The sequence below is a fragment of the Dioscorea cayenensis genome, unplaced genomic scaffold, assembly GCF_009730915.1.
Source record: "Dioscorea cayenensis subsp. rotundata cultivar TDr96_F1 unplaced genomic scaffold, TDr96_F1_v2_PseudoChromosome.rev07_lg8_w22 25.fasta BLBR01001198.1, whole genome shotgun sequence".
Taxonomy (NCBI): Eukaryota; Viridiplantae; Streptophyta; class Magnoliopsida; order Dioscoreales; family Dioscoreaceae; genus Dioscorea; species Dioscorea cayenensis.
The window spans coordinates 4,652-21,831 of record NW_024087589.1 but is presented as its reverse complement, the minus strand read 5'-3'; the positions used below and the strand labels follow the sequence as shown (position 1 = coordinate 21,831).

The window sequence follows — 17,180 nt, the reverse complement described above, 5'->3', positions numbered from 1 at the left end:
AATAATCCCTAAAGAAAGCACTACTCCTTTTCATTCTCCCTCTCCCGCCCCTATAAATACGCTCCCCCATTCCCTCGCGATGACCTTTCTTCTTTGCGACCATTGATCAAAGCTCGGAGCTCGAGCTTGCCCTTCAATGGCGGCAATCCAAAGACGGCTCCTCTTCATTGTCTCTCCTTGCAGTCGTGCTCTTGTACTCCCTCTCTCTCATTCTCGTTCTCGTTCTCGTTCTTTTCATCTAGTGTTTTGGTTTTCCTTGTGTGCTTCTTATTTGGACTATTTCTTGCAGAAATCCTCACTCTCGGTGAGCTCTTTTATCTTTGGAAGTCGAGAAGGTTGGTTAGTGTTGCTTGCTTAGTTCTTTTGTTCATTTTCGGAGGATTTGAGGTTATCTTGTTTGTGATGTTTGAGATTTGTGGATTTTAGGGCTGGGAATGGGACCATTTCATCGAAGTTTTAGCACGAATGTTATGGCAGAATCGGGAGCTGTTGATCAGCTACGTAGTGCTGATGTTGATGATAAGGTTGAGATGATCCGGAGGCAGTTCGAGGAGGCCAAGCGGAGCTTTCTTGACATCCCGGCGGCATTGAAGGAGATGCCTAAGATGAACCCAGAAGGTCTTCTTATTCTTCATTTGATTTCTATTTTATTTTATTTTTGTTGGGAAGAAGATATCAAGGCAAGTTAATCGTTGCGCTGATGTATCTGTTTGATTTTTATTTGTTTGATAGGTATATATGTTAATAAAAATCTTAAACTGGGGGATATACAAGTATATGGTTTTGATTACGACTATACATTGGCACACTATTCTAAGAACGTGCAGAGTTTGATTTACGATATTGCGAAAGAGTATCTTGTGAATGAGGTTTGTGGTTTATTGAGGTTGTTAGTTTGATTACTGGTTTGCATATGCGTGGAATTTTTCAATTAAGTATTCTTGTTTTTCCAGCTTAAGTATCCTGAGAGTTGCTTGAGGTTTCAGTATGATTCGAGCTTTCCCATTAGAGGGCTCTCTTATGACAGATTGAAAGGGTGCCTTCTGAAGCTCGACTTTTTTGGGTCCATTGAGCCAGATGGGTGCTTCTTTGGGCGTCACAAGGTGATTTAATTGCCTTTTGTTGGTAATTTGTCTTTATTGTGGATGGTTGATCAAGTGTCTGAAGTTTTTTGGGAATTAATGCGTAGTTGTTTGAGCATCATGGGAGTAAAAGAGTTCCAATTTGTTTTTTACCCATTTGTAATATTCAAGAAGCCATGATACATCATATTCACACGTTTCACATTGCTTTCTTTATGCAATGGAGCTAGCTTTTCATTCCCTGAATTTAAGGAATATGACCATTTCAAATGCTGCCTTGATATTATCTGGTTTCATGCAGCTAAGCATGAAGAAAATCAAAGAGATATATGGTACAAGACACATTGGTCGAGATCAGGCAGGGGGGCTTGTTGGTTTGATGGATTTATTTTGCTTTAGTGAGGTGAGGCTCTATATTCTCCATACGTGTATCATTTCTTTACGATGCTGTAATTGATAGGAGGCTTGTGAGACATTTTTTATCTATCATGTGGACAATTTTCAACTTCTGCATGATGGGCACCTCCTTATTGTTAAATACATGAAAACTTGAATGATTTGGGTTTTCATCATTTGTAATCTTGAATTCAAATTGTCTCATATATTTGTAGACATCATTCCTGACTTTGAATCATCCCTTGTTTTTTCTTGTTAATTGTTTTGTTGGTCTTGGTGGTCAGCATTGTTGTCTCTAGCATTTTTACGCATTTTTAGATTATGGCACTTGGTTAATGGTCCATTTCTTGTTAGCTTGTGGTGGGGAATAACCACTGTTCTATCTGAACGCCATAAACTGGCCTCATGAACTAAACAGTAATTTATAGCATAAAATAGTCACACTATGTTTAGATCTTGTATCAAATGTAAATTTTGTAAGTTTTTTGTCCATCAAAATACTTCATGTGGCTCTAAAGTGTTTTAACATTTCTTTTGTAGGCATGCCTTATTGCAGATATTGTGCAGCACTTTGTAGATGATCAGTTGAACTTTGATGCTTCTAACGTATATCAAGATGTAAACCGAGCAATTCAGCATGTCCATCAAAGTGGTTTAGTCCATAAGAAAATTCTCTCTGATCCTCAAAAATACTTTATGAAAAATGTGAGCAGCGATAATCTCACTAAACATTCAATTTCCATATAACATAGTGAAGGAGATCTTTATTTTATTTTAATCGTTTTAAGATAAGGGTTTTTCATGTGCCACATTGTGTCTAATACAGGATTTTTTTTTTCATATTTTTAATACAGAACCAAATGCTGTGTTTAATACAGGATTTTTTTTTTCATATTTTTAATACAGGGCCAAATGCTGCATTTTCTGAAGATGTTGAAGGAGAAAGGGAAAAAGCTTTTCCTGTTAACTAACTCCCCATTTAATTTTGTGGATGGGGGGATGAGATTCATGCTTCAGGTTTTCTTTTCCTTTTCTTTTTCTTTGCACAATTCTAAACCATAGTTTTATGCTGTTGGTCCTTATTTTGACTTGCCAAGTTCGTCTTCAACTAATAATGACAATGGGTGCATTTCTTTTGACTCTTTTAATAGATGATCATCTTCATTTGATGTTTTTGGTGTAGAATTCTGACTTCCCCATTTCTGCTTGCTCTTTCGTAAATTTGTTATGGAAAGTAGATAGTAGAAAGCATATATGAGCCAACAGAGGGTAAAATCTCTCTTATAACTCTACAGACCATGTTGAATGAATCATGGGATATTTCCTGATAGCCCAGCGGGGGATTCTTTACAGTGGCTGGTTCTTAATTTTATCAAATATGATCTGGTCTTCCTTGGCATGCATTCTATCCTATTTTGCCGTCCTTGTCTCCTCATATATCTCTTTAAACCAAATTTGAATCAAATATAGTTTTTTTTAAAAATTAATATGCAGCTTGCTCCTGTAATGTCCTGTTCTTTCTGTTCTTTCCATCATTGTCCAGCTATGTTTAAATTATTTTCTATTTATAACTCTAATGCATACTTTTTTTCCATTAGGACTATGGTGATATTCGAGACTCTTGGAGGGACCTTTTTGATGTTGTAATTGCTCGGGCTAATAAGCCATGTTTCTACACTTCTGAGCACCCATTCAGGTTTCATTGAGCCTTTTACTTTGATCTTCTATCATTTTCTCATATCAGATAAATATTAACTCTTTCTTTCCAACTTACTGAGCTGCTCAACTTACTCCGGGTTTTATGCCAGAAGCTATGCGAGCTTTTTTGTTGTCCTAAGTTTCTTTATATATTTGACCGTAAATGATTTTCTGTGGTGAGTCCAGCGCCCATCAAGAAGCACATATTGTGCACCGTGGGTTATACCAGAGAAAGGACATATGCATCGTTCCTTCTTTTGTGTTTCTTTTTTAACAATCACCTATCAATGCCCAAAGACACCGTCCTCTCTCTGTACAATCACCTCTCAATGCCCAAAGACACCATCCTCTTTTTGTACGATCACCCATCATTCTATCAATGCCGGAAAGCACCCTGTGACCTCCATATGCATGTCATAAGATAGTATTTTCGAAATTTAAACCCCTTTTGATACTCCATTTACTTGTACGTGCGTGAGCAGAATGATTCCTACTGAACCAATCACCGGTGTAGGGTTTTCTACTCTGGGTTAAAATATAGATTTTTTTTTTTTTTGGTTTTTCAATTAGACAAATTTATTTGTCATGCAAATCATTTTGACCATTTTATACAAATGACAATTGATATTTTTGTGAGCTTTCATAGTATGAAAGAACCCAAATAAATTGTTTTATCTTTGAGGTGGCCATCAGTGGTTTTAATATGATAAATTTTAAATTTTATTATTCAGTTTAAAAATAAGAATTTAGAAAGATTTTTCTCAGAAGCTATATCTTTCATGTATTGTACTTTTCTTTTATCTTGCGTGCTTATTTTCAGACCATATATTTGATGTTTTAGGTTGTCATGGCATGGTACTATTTTTTTAATATTTTTTATCACTAAGTGTTTTTAATTAAAAAAATTATTAGGTATTAATAATTCATAGCTTTTATATTAGCTGCTTGTTTTAAAATTATGGTTTTTGTTTTATTTGGTTGTATTTTTCGGAAGAAAATGGAGACAGGCTGGACAAGGTAATAATGGTGTCTAGCGCGTTTGTGGCCCATTATGTCTCGTGTGCGTACTTTGTATGGTTTAAATTGATTTATGCCAAGACTACCTCTTGCGGTGTGTGCTGGCTCTTGCCCATTGGTTTTTCTGCCTTATGTCCCATATTGGTCTAGAGGCTCCTTTTGTTAAGCTTCTGCGTCTTCGCCTGTCAATAAATGCTTTTTTCCACCATGAGAAGAAAGTTATGCATGAAGCCTGTGAGCAAGCATTATTTTGATTTATGATCCTAAGTTGTCATGTTCTAGTAGTATATGCGCTACATATTTATACCTTCTAGCGTGTTATTTTAGGTGTTATGACATTCAAAAGGACACTTTGGCTTTTACGGCAGTGGATAAGTTTCTCCCAGATCAAGTGTATTACCATGGTTGTCTCAAGTCATTTTTACAGATTACGAAGTGGAACGGTCCTGAGGTATGCTGTCATGTACTAATCGATGTAATTTTGTACTAAAATTACCGCTGGTTTTGTAATAATGACCTATTTGTAGAAACATTTATCTATAGGGGGTAGACGTGAATCATGAAATTATGTTGGTTTAGAGAATTCTAGTTTCTTTTTTTGCCTAGGCATATGCTTATTCTAGAATCTAGGCCCTCCATTTGATGATTTTCTCATTTTTTGTAATTAGGTGATATATTTTGGTGACCATTTGTTCAGTGACTTGAGGGGTCCGTCAAAAGCTGGTTGGCGAACTGCTGCCATAATTCATGAACTTGAGGTTTGGTCTTTGCTCTGAAAACTAGGCAGCTATTTTGATGCATTCAGGATAACGTATTTTCCAGTACCATGCATGGGCCAATATTTTTATGTTCAGTAGATTTACATCTTGTACCCTTCTCTATATTATGACACCATTGCTATGAATTACACAAAATTATATAGGATTCTGCATCTTCTCAACAAGATTTCTTTGTTATTTCAGAGTGAAATACGTATACAGAATGACGAGAACTACCGATTTCAGCAGGTATAAGTTCTGAAATAATGAAATACATGCGTTGGAACTTCTTGCTTTGCACTTTTTACTTCAACTTTCTTTTTCTCAGAGGAGGAATTTTCATCTAATACTTAAACCATTTAATGCAGGCAAAGTTTCACATAATACAGGAATTACTTGGGAAATTCCACGCCATAGTGTCCAAGTGTCAAAGAGGAGAAGCTCATCAAACATTATTAGATGAACTGAATAAAGAAAGACAAGATGCACGTGCTGCAATGAGGAGCATGTTCAATAGCTCCTTCGGTGCCACCTTCCTCACAGACACCGGGCAGGAATCAGCATTTTCATATCATATTCAACAGTACGCCGATGTCTACACCAGTAAGCCGGGCAACTTCTTGCTGTACCCACCTGAGGCATGGCTTCATGTGCCTTTTGATATTAAAATCATGCCACATCATGTGAAGGTATAATAATTTTCCTCACTCGTAACTTGCTCATTTGACAGTACAGCCATGCACTCCAACTCATGACTCATGAGCAAATTTCAAGCTCTGATTCTCTATCATGATTTATAATTCAAATTTTCAGTTCTTATTTTTTGTTTTTAATCTTATAATGCAGGTTCCTTCAAGTCTTCTTAAAACACGAGAACATAGCCAAGCACACTGTCAAGTATCGTCTGGTTGAGTAATTCAGGTTAGCTTGGCTCATTACTTTTCCTTGACTTCACAGCAATTTACAAATGAAAAACAACTGTTTTGTCTTGAGAGTGCTCTGCTTGCTGACATATTTTCCACTGCCAGTGAGCTTTGCCTTCAAACATTTAGCATTGAAAATTCTATATTAGTCTATAAAACCGGGCGGCGGAATTAGTTGAATATTCGTCGTTTTTCACACAGATAATTTTGTTGAGAAGCCAGCCACATCATCTGTTTCAACAAACAAATAATATCCTTTGCCTTCTCTTTCCTCCCCTTGTTTTTGTTTTATTTTTTTTATTTTTTATATTTGGGTGTTAATTTTATGTTTGCGTATATCCCTGACTTTTCTTAAATAGTGAATGTTTATAGTTTTTTTTTTAAAAAAAAACCATTTATTGATAATCATTTGTTGCATTCATTTCATTTAATTTTATATAATTTAGAGTTGCTTAGATTGAATTTTTTTATAAAATTATATTGACATTTTAAAGAATATGATTGAACTTGATTTATCTGATTATTGGCTTCTGGGTAGAACAATGTGAAAAAGGTGAGCTTATTAACCAATCTTAAATAATTGAGACTAATTGTTTATTATTATTATTATTATTTAAATTTGAAAATTAGGTCTCTATTGAACTATTTTTATTTTAGTCACCAGGACTTAATTTATTCAGTTTTCAGTTTTAATATTATTTAGTTTGTTCAGATTTTAAAAATTAAAGCTAAAATATCTTAATTTTATATATTTTATTTATTTATTTATTTTTGATAAAGTGAATAAATCATCCACACACTTCAAAAATACTCCCATTTTGATATATATGGGTATGGAAAATGGTGTCACTGTCACTCTTGTATTACGGTGATGGTATGTTTTTAATCACCTCTTTCTTATTAGAGTATATTTTAAAGAAAAGAAAAAAAGTCATTGGATGAGACGGTATGTTTGTTGAAGGAATATATAACTAGACAAGATTCATTTCAACCTATGGTTAATTACTATTGTATTTACTCGAATATTTCACTTTCAAAGAAAAGCAACATGACTCCTGTCAGTTTGGGACCCATGGCTTTGGTAGTGTTTGTTTGGCTCATGCTCAGTTTCACGGATGGTACAGATTGTCACTACTCATACTTGGGGTGTGTTTGAATGACATCAATGATTACAGGATAATCATTGATTACACATTTCCATTGATGTGTTTGGATAACATATAGGGGCCGTTTGGTTCGTGGTAATATAGAAAGATTACCACGTTTGGTATTGCACTGGTGGTAATGTGGATGGTAATATCACATTACCAACTTATAAATATTACCAATAAAGTGATAATCCTATTACCATCAAATTTGGTGTCTATCTTGGATTACCATGGCTTTTTATATTTTTACAAATTGATTACAATGAACTATTTCCGGTAATAAGAGTTCCCAACCAAACATGGTTATATTAAATTACCGCAATATTCTCAACCATATAACATTCTCATATTACCATGGTAATCTCGTTATGTCATTATCACGAACCAAACGGCCCTATAAGGGTAATGATTACCCTCCTTTATTACTTCTTGGAGGGTAATCACCATTCCCGCTATTTTGGTGGGAATGGAGAAGAGAGAGAAGGGAATGTGTGTCAAATATATATTTTAACCCTCTCTATATATTTAAACATTACATTAATTAACATAAATTACTTAATTTAGATATTTAAGCCTAATAATTAAAGTAAATTATATTTTTTTATCAATAATAATATATTTGAATAAATAAAAATAAGTAATTTAAATAACTATTATAATAATTAAAATAAACAATAATATTTAAAATATTTATCATGTTTAGTTTTTTAAAATAAAAGATTTTATTTAATTTAATTGATAATCCTAATATTAAAATAAATAATTATATTTTAAACAATTCAAATAAATATAAACATTAATTTATCATTATATATATATTTAAAAATGAGAAATTTATTTAATTTAAAATATTAATTGTATTAATAAAATAATTAATTAACTTAATTAATGAGAATATTAATAATTGAAAACATTAATATGTCATTAAATATATATATATATATATTTTACAGAAAGAGCATAAAAATAATTGTCTCGCATATTCTTCACTTACTTTTTACATTCCTAATGCATAACCTTTCTAATCAAACAAAGTTTTCATTCCTATCCTCTCCCCATTACCCCCATTCCCATTCCTCTTTTCATTACTCCTTCATTCCTATTCCGTTATCCAAACGCATTCTTAGTTCTCTCCTTTTGCATCCAAAATAATGCTATCTTTTTCCATATGTTCTTCTAGGAATATACTTTTTAAATCTTATACTTATATGCATAGAGACACACATATATAACACATCCATCCAAATTTTTTTTTTCTGTAACCCAACCAACCACACTTTCACCAATTGGTACAATTGTGCTACACTATATATATATATATATATATAGCTGCTTGTGTTGTTGTCTCTCTCTACCATTCTATCTCTTTTGTTTTTTAAAACATAATTCAGTAAATTTGGTTATGTGAAAACTACCACAAAATCAAAACTTGATTTATTAGTCATAAATTTATAAATTTTATTATTTATTTATTATATAATGTAAAAATTGATCGGTAAATATCTTCAAAAATAATTTTTTTTTCTAAAAATTATTAAATTTAAGCAATCAAATTGTTAAAAATTAGTCACTGTTTTTAGTTCCGTCATAACTAGCAGGAAACTCGGTTGATGGGATCATTTCTTTTATACGGACTAAATACTAGTGTTTTGCTGTGATAGTTTACATTCCACGAACGATCACAACTCCGTTGTAGTCTAGTTGGTTAGGATACTCGGCCCTCACCCGAGAGACCCGGGTTCTAGTCCCGGCAACGGAATTTTTTTTTTTTTTTTTTTTTTTTTTTAATTTCAAAATCTTTATTTTTTTTTACCCTAATTAAAACCTTAGTTTTATTGACATATTCAAGCTGATACTTATCCATCCAAGAAACATCAGCAAATTAATGCCAGTGACAACAATTCAATTGTCCACATCACATTGAAAGAAACCAACAAATAAATAAACAATATAGTTTCTTTCATCACCATATCCTTTTATGGTTGTTATCCATCCACATTATCCATAACTCATATCTCTGTTTGTTTTTCATCCAATCAAAATTAGAAAAAAAAAAAGAGAAAAGAAAACATAAATTCCTTCATCTTAACTTCTTCTCCATTTTCCATCAATCCAAATCCTAGAAAAATCAAAAAAATTAAACCAACTTTCAGATTATCATCAAAGCATAAAATACATGTCTTTTATTAATGGAAACTAACTCTTTTTTTTTTTTTTCTAAGGAAAAGCTTGCTATTTTTCTTGCTTGGTTTCCAAGATGATATTAACAATTACTTAATTCCAGCCTCTTCTCATCAGATTCCTTACATTCAATTGACTTTAATACATTAAAAGGTAAAGAAAAAAAAAGAGTACTCTCAGCTAAATATGGTATGTTTCAACTCTCCTCACTTCTGTTTCTATTATCTTCTAAATAAAATTTCAAAGTTTCAGATGAAGACGCGCACATTCAAGTTAAGGGAATGGCAACCACTACATGAAATACAAATGGAAGTGTTACCCATAATAAATATATAAATAGACAAAAGAATAAAAATCTTGAATAAAAGTCAGAAGAAATAAAAAAAAAAAAGGACAAAATGGAGTGATGTTACCTCATTGACTAGTGTTTTAAGTGACGTTGAGGTGCACCACTCCTTGTTTCTCCACCTATAATTATAAATACCAACATTCCATATTTAACCCTACAAAATTTTATAATTACCTATACATCTCTGTCAAACCAATATTCTTTGTATGAGGTCAAGAATCTTGATTTTATGGGAGCATATATTGAAAAATATATACATACTAATTTAACAATTTGTTGTCAACAAGTGATGAACAATGAGATGCCAGCCAAGGTTTTTAAATTTCAAAGAAATCTCATCTAAAGCTCCAAATGTCTTTCAAATATCTGCAAGACATTGACCTCTACATTACTAAATAATCCTTGTGCTAAGTTAATTCAAGAACTTTGACATCCCTGATCACTATATATAAAAAAAAAGCTCAAATTAATCAAATTCATATAAAACTGCACAAAAATCATGGTATGGTTGAACAGAGTTCTATTCAGATAACAAGTGAGTATAATAATACTGCCCAGAGTCCGAATACCGAATAATTTGTCAAAACCCAGAAATGATAATGATAATAAAAATGCAGTTCATTGCACAAATCTAGAAATTCGATTCAGATTAGCAATAAATTAATCAGAGATGACATATTAAAATTGAGATATCAAATGTTTAATTTAATGTCATCCTCATGGAGAAGACTTTCTTGGGAGGACACTAAAATTATAATCAAAGCAGAGCATGTGCTAGCCCCACCTTGTTTGCTAATGCTCATCTGTTCATCTGGTAGAATCAAAGCATAATCATATTAGTTCATAAGAAACTCTAAATGAAGGCAGAAATCAAGGGACATATCAATCACAAATTAAATTAAATTAAATTAAATTTTTGCAGTCCAAAATAAAGAGAACAATGTGGAAAGAACTAGATTTTTTTTGGGGATTTTTAATGGTGAAGTGTATAAATAAAGGGATTGGAAAGGTCCAACATGAGCACTATGCAAAACATGCACCCCACACTGAGCATTTGATGCATTTGGATTCATAAACAAACAATTCCAAGAAGAACAGCTTATTGAGGAGCCCACTCTTTCACCTTCAAAGATGCTCCTCCCAAACAATGAAAGGTTTTTGTTACTAATTTTGTAAAGAAACATACATAATTTCTCAACATTTTGTGTGGCAATCTAAAAAATAATCTAACTGTTAAAAACATTTCAAGCATCAAAAGAAATTTGCCACCACTTATAATTTATCTCCAAAATCAATCAGGGATGCCTTATAATGCAAGTTAAATCCAACACATTATTATACTACACAAAGAAATTCTACTCAAAATAGGCCATGCTAAATCTATCACTTTTATCAGTCTAGTGATTTCAACCTAACCCCATTTTAGGTAATGGAGCAAAGGATTAAATTTCCCTATTCACTCATTAACCCATAAAATTATCTATTAAGAGTAAAACACAAGCAAAAAATAAAAATTTATTAATCTAAGTATAGTATACCTTATTCTCTATCTAATCAAACAAAGTGTTTACATTGAAAACAAGTGGAGGGAGGATTAAGCTTCTTAATCCTAAATTTATTTATTAAAAATAATAGGGACAAATGACTTTATAGTGAAGAGTCTGAACCCTCAACCTCTTATCAGACTACTGAGAGAGAAATGTTATACACCTTTTCACATGATTGAGAGTCTTAAATTTAGAAACCAAAAATACAAGCAACATTATTCACAGATTTTCAAGAAAAGCTTATACAATTAAGAATAATACATATGTACATATATATATATATGATGATGATGATAATTTATTAAAAAAAAGGCAAGGTCTTATTATATCCAATTGTGATTAAGTCCCGGGCATGTGCCCCTAGAAACCGGAAAGACGAAACCGTGACCACCGCCCTCCACGGGCACCCCCCGGTTACCTTTTACCTCACCGCCCCACCAAGCGACCGGTTCTTCCGGTACTCCACATCCTAACCCAAAATTATTCCCATCTATTTTCATATGCGATCCCCTGCACCTCACCGACCTTTCTAAACCTAAACCTATTACCGCCGCTACGCGTTTCCCCAACTACCACCTCCTCCCTTCACGGCCGTCTTTTCTACTTATTGCCCCTCCAAAATATTTCATATTCTTTTTTAATCTTCTTCCACTTCGGGGCGTTCATTTTAAGGAAAGTGGGGGAAGTGAAAAAAAGTGGTCTGATTCCCCCACTTCTAGTGTTTATTTGTGCTGAAATGGAAAAATGACACTTCTTTCACTTCTGACTTAAGTGGATTTTGAACTAAATCCACTTCAGTATTTTTTTACTGTAGTGGGGGAAATGAGTCAATCTATATAAACTAACTTATTTTCACTTCTAAAGTCTTTTTTGAACTCATAGAACTTCATCCAACACCTAAATCCTTCGATTCTATTCTCACTTTCTGACAAATGAACATTGGAAGTGATATCACTTCCCCCAGCTCAAAGAAGTGGCACTTTTCTCACTTCTTGACTTCCTCTCACTTACAGTAAAATGAACGTCCCCTTCCTTTCTCTCACTTCTGATACTACAAATGAAGCTATTCTTTTTTAATAATTTCAGCTTTTTCAGAGGGCTAATTCTCAAATCATGCAGATTTCATATTGGCATATGTACCCCTATAACATAAGTAATTACTCATAAACTCTTAATAAAATTATTTTTACATGGATCATATGAAAAAAATATGTTTATTTTGACAGTCAACTTGAAAGAAGAAATTTGGCCAATCACTGCTTCCTAAACCCGTTTCCCCTTCCAAAGCTGGTCCACCAAGGCCAGCTTAGAACCCACTTACAATAAAACTCCACCTAAATTAAAGCATATTCTGAATTTCAATTAAAGCAAAGGAGCAAACTGTAAATCCTCAACTCCCCAATTATGGACTGTAGCATACGCGTTTGTTCTCCTTCCTATTATTTATTTACACGACCTTTCAAATAAAGCAAGGACTAAAATGTAAATAAATCTATCAGTTCCATATAAACAAATCATAGCCGTCCACTCCCACGCGTTCTATACCTACTATTTATATATACCCCCCTATCCCCCCCTTCCCCTCTCCTTAGCAGACCTCTCCCTCTGCTTCTTCTCTCCTCCTCATCTCTCTCTCTCTCTCTCTCTCTCTCTTTTCTTATTGTAATTTTTATTTAAAAAAAATTATTGTGAAAATTTATTATTTTTGAGAAAAAAGGGAGGAAAAAAAGGAGAAAAAGAAAGAATCAAAGAAGGATAGCAATGGAGAAGAAGATGAGAGACCTGGAAGATGAGCTGTTCCCGTCGACGCCGGGGAAGGTGAAGATCGAGCGAGCGCATGCCATGAATCGCCAGTTCCACCGCTGCTTCGCCTCCACGAGCACCATGTTCCTATGGGCGCTTTTCCTCATCGCCCTCACAGCCTCCTACCTCTCCTTCCAATCATTCGTCGATACTTCATCCAAGTACTTCACCGCATCCTGGGGCGGCCTCCATTGGGAGCGTCAAGTCCGTGCTTCTGCCCTCCCTCGCCGCTCCAATGGCATCTCCGTCCTCGTCACCGGCGCTGCCGGCTTCGTTGGATCGCATGTCTCCATCGCCCTTCACAAACGCGGTGACGGCGTGCTTGGCCTTGATAACTTCAATTCCTACTATGATCCGTCTCTGAAGAAAGCCCGCAAGACCTTGCTCGCCTCTCATGGCATCTTCGTCGTCGAGGGGGATGTCAATGATGCGAGACTCCTTGCCAAGCTCTTCGACATCGTGCCCTTCTCTCACGTGATGCATCTCGCCGCGCAAGCCGGAGTTCGGTACGCGATCGAGAACCCTAACTCGTACGTGCACAGCAACATCGCGGGTCTCGTCACGCTCCTGGAGGCCTGCAAGGCGGCGGATCCCCAGCCGGCGATCGTCTGGGCATCATCATCATCCGTCTACGGCCTCAACGAGAAGGTCCCCTTCTCAGAGTCCGACACCACCGATCGCCCCGCCTCTCTCTACGCCGCCACAAAGAAAGCCGGCGAGGAGATAACCCACACCTACAACCACATCTACGGTCTCTCCATCACCGGCCTCCGCTTCTTCACCGTCTACGGTCCATGGGGGCGGCCGGACATGGCCTATTTCTCCTTCACCCGCAACATTCTTCAGGGCAAGCCGATCACCATCTACCGCGGCAAAGATCGTGTGGATCTCGCCCGCGATTTCACCTTCATCGACGACATCGTTAAGGGTTGTATCGCATCTCTCGACACCGCCGAGAAAAGCACCGGCAGCGGCGGCAAGAAGCGTGGTCAGGCTCAATACCGGATCTACAACCTGGGCAACACCTCGCCGGTGACGGTCCCAACTCTGGTATCCCTTCTAGAGCGGCATCTGAAGATGAAGGCGAAGAAGAACATGGTGGAGATGCCCGGCAATGGCGACGTCCCCTTCACCCACGCCAACATCAGCCTCGCCAGACGTGAGCTTGGTTACAAGCCTAGCACGAATCTTGAGGCAGGCCTTAAGAAGTTCGTCAAATGGTACCTATCTTACTACGGCTATGGCCGGTCCAACGCCGGCAAAAACTTGTAAAATTTTTATTTTTATTATTATTATTTTTTTTCTATTTTCCGGGTTTTTTTTGTTTTTTTAGTTCTCTTTTTTTCCCCTTATTTACGAGGAGAAAAAAAAATACTGAAATTCTTTTTTTTTGTTGAGGATGGAAGGGTGGGTTTTTTTTTGTTTTATTTACTCCGCGTTTCGCGTGGCAATTTTGTAAATTGGAGGGGGAAAAGTGGGGAGAATCCGAGGAGAGGGATTGCCAGCTGGAAGGGTGTGGGAATAAATGGCTGAGATAGGGCCGCGTGACTTTAAAGAGTACGACAGCCGTTCATCTGGTCCCCAAGTCTCGCACGTTGTGGCCAGCTGTGGAAAACGATGGTTGGGGGGCAGGATATGGTTATGTTGTCGCGCGGGATATTTATTATTATTATTATTTTATTTGGGTTATGATATGGACTTTTTTGGACTGTTCGATTGTGGGGCCTCGGGATAAGCACTTGGTTTTGGAGGGTTCTGGGTGAGTGTGATCGAACGGTCAGGAGAGTGTCGGTGAGGTGATGAGTGGTTGGGATTTCGCGGGGTGCGATTGTGATGGGGATAGACATGATGATGGGGATGGTTTACCTGATCTGCATGTTTAGTTCTTTGTATATTTTTTAAAATAATTAAAATTTATGAAGTTATTTGGGGACATTTGGGATATAACATTTGTGAAGATTAATATCAAAGTTTGAAGACAAGTAAAAATGTGACAATTGTTCATCAATTAAAGAGTAGCAAAGTCCAACACGACAGCTTTTATTGGCCGGCTTATTGTGTTTATTGCAATACATTGGATGGAGGTCATGATAAGTTTGCTTGACCAGAGAGTGAGAGAGACATAACATGAGAATGTTTCCTTATATTATTACTTTATATTTTTTAAAATATAAATATTTGCCATAAATTAATTTAAATTAAAATATATATATATATATATATATCAAATTCCCCGGAAGCCATAGACTCTAAACCAATCCAAATAGAATGCTGAAAGTTATGTGATATATATATATATATATATATTTTACGCTAAATGATTAGTATTCTCATTTAAAATTTATAGTTAGGAATATGCACCGATGAATACTGTGCCCTCATCTTACATAAGTTTTGATAAAAAAAAAAAAATACTAATGAGCTAAGAGACCGTTGGTAGTTATGGGATATATTTCTTCTAATAAAAATTAGTTTAAATATGTTATGTATTAAAATATTATAAATTTTTTATTAGTAAATGTAAAATACAAAAGAGCAATATTCTTGTATTAATATTGATTTAATTTGGTGTAGAAAAAGTTTAAGGTCAAGAGTTCAATAATTTTATCATTAGTATCCGTTAATTATTTTAATTTTTTTGCAGGTGGTACCAAAACAGATATGAACTAATGTATTTCACCATTATTAATTGAGACATAAGTATTAAATGGAGCATGGCATTGTTTGTGCCTACCAAACAATTCATTGAATCCATGAGATCACATGATTCATCAAAGCTATGTAACTACTTGCCCTTCCTATTAAATAACTCTAGAAAATTTTAGTATATTCCATATACCAATGATTTTTTTTTTTTCAAAAAAAAATTATGGTTGCAAAAGTTATGAATTATATATTAACATAAAGACCCGGTAAATTAGAACCGAGAAATTTTTAAACATAATAAACACATGAGAATGGCATGCATGTTCTAAATTTCTAATGATATTAACTCAATTGATATTTATTTTATTTAGATATAGCTAGATTGACTCAACACTTATAATCTAATAAATAATTTTTTATTCTGTCTCTATATGAAAAATCAAAGTTTTTGTATTATAATTATAATTTTTATTTTTTGTCACATGTTAATATCAATTATTGAAGTAGGTATATAGTGAAATCTCTAATGAAAATATCAATGACCAACTTTGGAGTGAAACAGAATGAAAATATTAATAAAAAAAAGAAAGAAAAAGTTGCCACAGTTTGCAAGCAAAAGCAACCTACTGCCAGCATTGAATCCAATGATACCTGATTTTGTAGCTTAATGTTTCTTTATATATATATATATATATATCTAAATAAGTATAAGTGATAAGAAAACAAAGATGAGATGCTTGTTCTTAAGGACAAGAAAAGTATAACCTATGACTCCTTCATGAACTTTGCAGGACTCTTTTGGCTGTAAAGACTTAGCGAATGATGCCTCTTGATTCTTTTCTAATGTGTTTGTACAACAAGAGGATGCCACAGTGGGATATTTTATCATTTCATTTAATCATATGTTTAACAACTTTATTATTTATCATAACTTTATACATACATATATATAAATCTATTCATTTTGAGAGAATAAAAGGAGAGTTGGTTAGACACTTGCTTTTTAAGCGATGACGATGAACATTAATTAGGAGATTATAATAAAGTTGTATTTTTTTTTTTAAAAAAAAGTAGTGTAAAATTTAGGACTCTTGGTGAACTTTATAGGGAATAATGAGTTCATGCAACAAGAGGATATGCCACAAAGACATATGTTTAAGGATTTCATTATCTCTAATTATAATTTTAGACGTATAACAACCTCTTCATTATTGAGGAAAAGCAAAGTTAGTTGGACATTTGCCATTCAACTAATGGCCTACTTGAAAATTATATATATATATATATATTTATATCTATAAATGTTAAAATTAATATAATATTTTCAGCACTTTATTAAGATTATATTCCAGAATTTCAATGTATGTCATGCATCTCTAAATTTTCATGAAAGCATCCATCAAGCATCTTTTATTAAAAAAAAATTGATATATTCAAAATTTGATATTTTTGCAATAAAATATAATTCCAGTTATAAAAAATTAATAATTTATTTTGTTATTTTTGTGATTGCCACAATATAAAGTTGAATTATCAGCTAGAGGGTTCTAAAATCGTGTTTAGGTGTGGGAGTGGTTTGCCCATATTCTAAAAAATAAAAAGTTTGTTATTTTTTATTTAATTACTAATCAA

The 17,180-nt window shown here is 34.2% G+C and overlaps 2 protein-coding genes and 1 non-coding gene across 3 annotated transcripts; all 3 read left to right on the top strand.

Moving 5' to 3' along the window:
• Positions 1-29: 29 nt before the first annotated feature.
• LOC120255801 (5'-nucleotidase domain-containing protein DDB_G0275467) lies at positions 30-6,232 on the top strand. The gene is made up of 14 exons (XM_039263574.1): positions 30-193; positions 290-335; positions 412-618; positions 733-869; positions 954-1,103; positions 1,384-1,485; positions 2,019-2,183; positions 2,385-2,495; positions 3,077-3,174; positions 4,521-4,644; positions 4,862-4,951; positions 5,156-5,200; positions 5,320-5,640; positions 5,798-6,232. The coding sequence occupies exons 1-14, from the start codon at positions 137-139 to the stop codon at positions 5,861-5,863; spliced, it is 1,719 nt and encodes a 572-aa protein (XP_039119508.1). The 5' UTR covers positions 30-136; the 3' UTR covers positions 5,864-6,232.
• Positions 6,233-8,708: 2,476 nt separating this feature from the next.
• On the top strand, positions 8,709-8,781 carry TRNAE-CUC. The gene has a single exon. It is a non-coding gene; the product is annotated as a tRNA-Glu (tRNA).
• A 4,031-nt stretch (positions 8,782-12,812) lies between these two features.
• On the top strand, positions 12,813-14,220 carry LOC120255799 (UDP-glucuronate 4-epimerase 1). The gene has a single exon (XM_039263572.1). It carries the CDS (start codon positions 12,861-12,863, stop codon positions 14,172-14,174), a length of 1,314 nt encoding a protein of 437 aa, XP_039119506.1. The 5' UTR covers positions 12,813-12,860; the 3' UTR covers positions 14,175-14,220.
• The last annotated feature ends 2,960 nt before the right edge of the window (positions 14,221-17,180 follow it).

Excerpts from the sequence above, each read along its gene's own strand:
- LOC120255801 (XM_039263574.1), top strand. The coding sequence starts at position 137 with ATGGCGGCAATCCAAAGACGGCTCCTCTTCATTGTCTCTCCTTGCAGT. Across the intron at positions 2,496-3,076 it reads GGATGAGATTCATGCTTCAG|GACTATGGTGATATTCGAGA; the intron begins GTTTTCTTTTCC and ends TTTTTCCATTAG. Across the intron at positions 4,952-5,155 it reads CCATAATTCATGAACTTGAG|AGTGAAATACGTATACAGAA; the intron begins GTTTGGTCTTTG and ends TTGTTATTTCAG.
- LOC120255799 (XM_039263572.1), top strand. The coding sequence starts at position 12,861 with ATGGAGAAGAAGATGAGAGACCTGGAAGATGAGCTGTTCCCGTCGACG.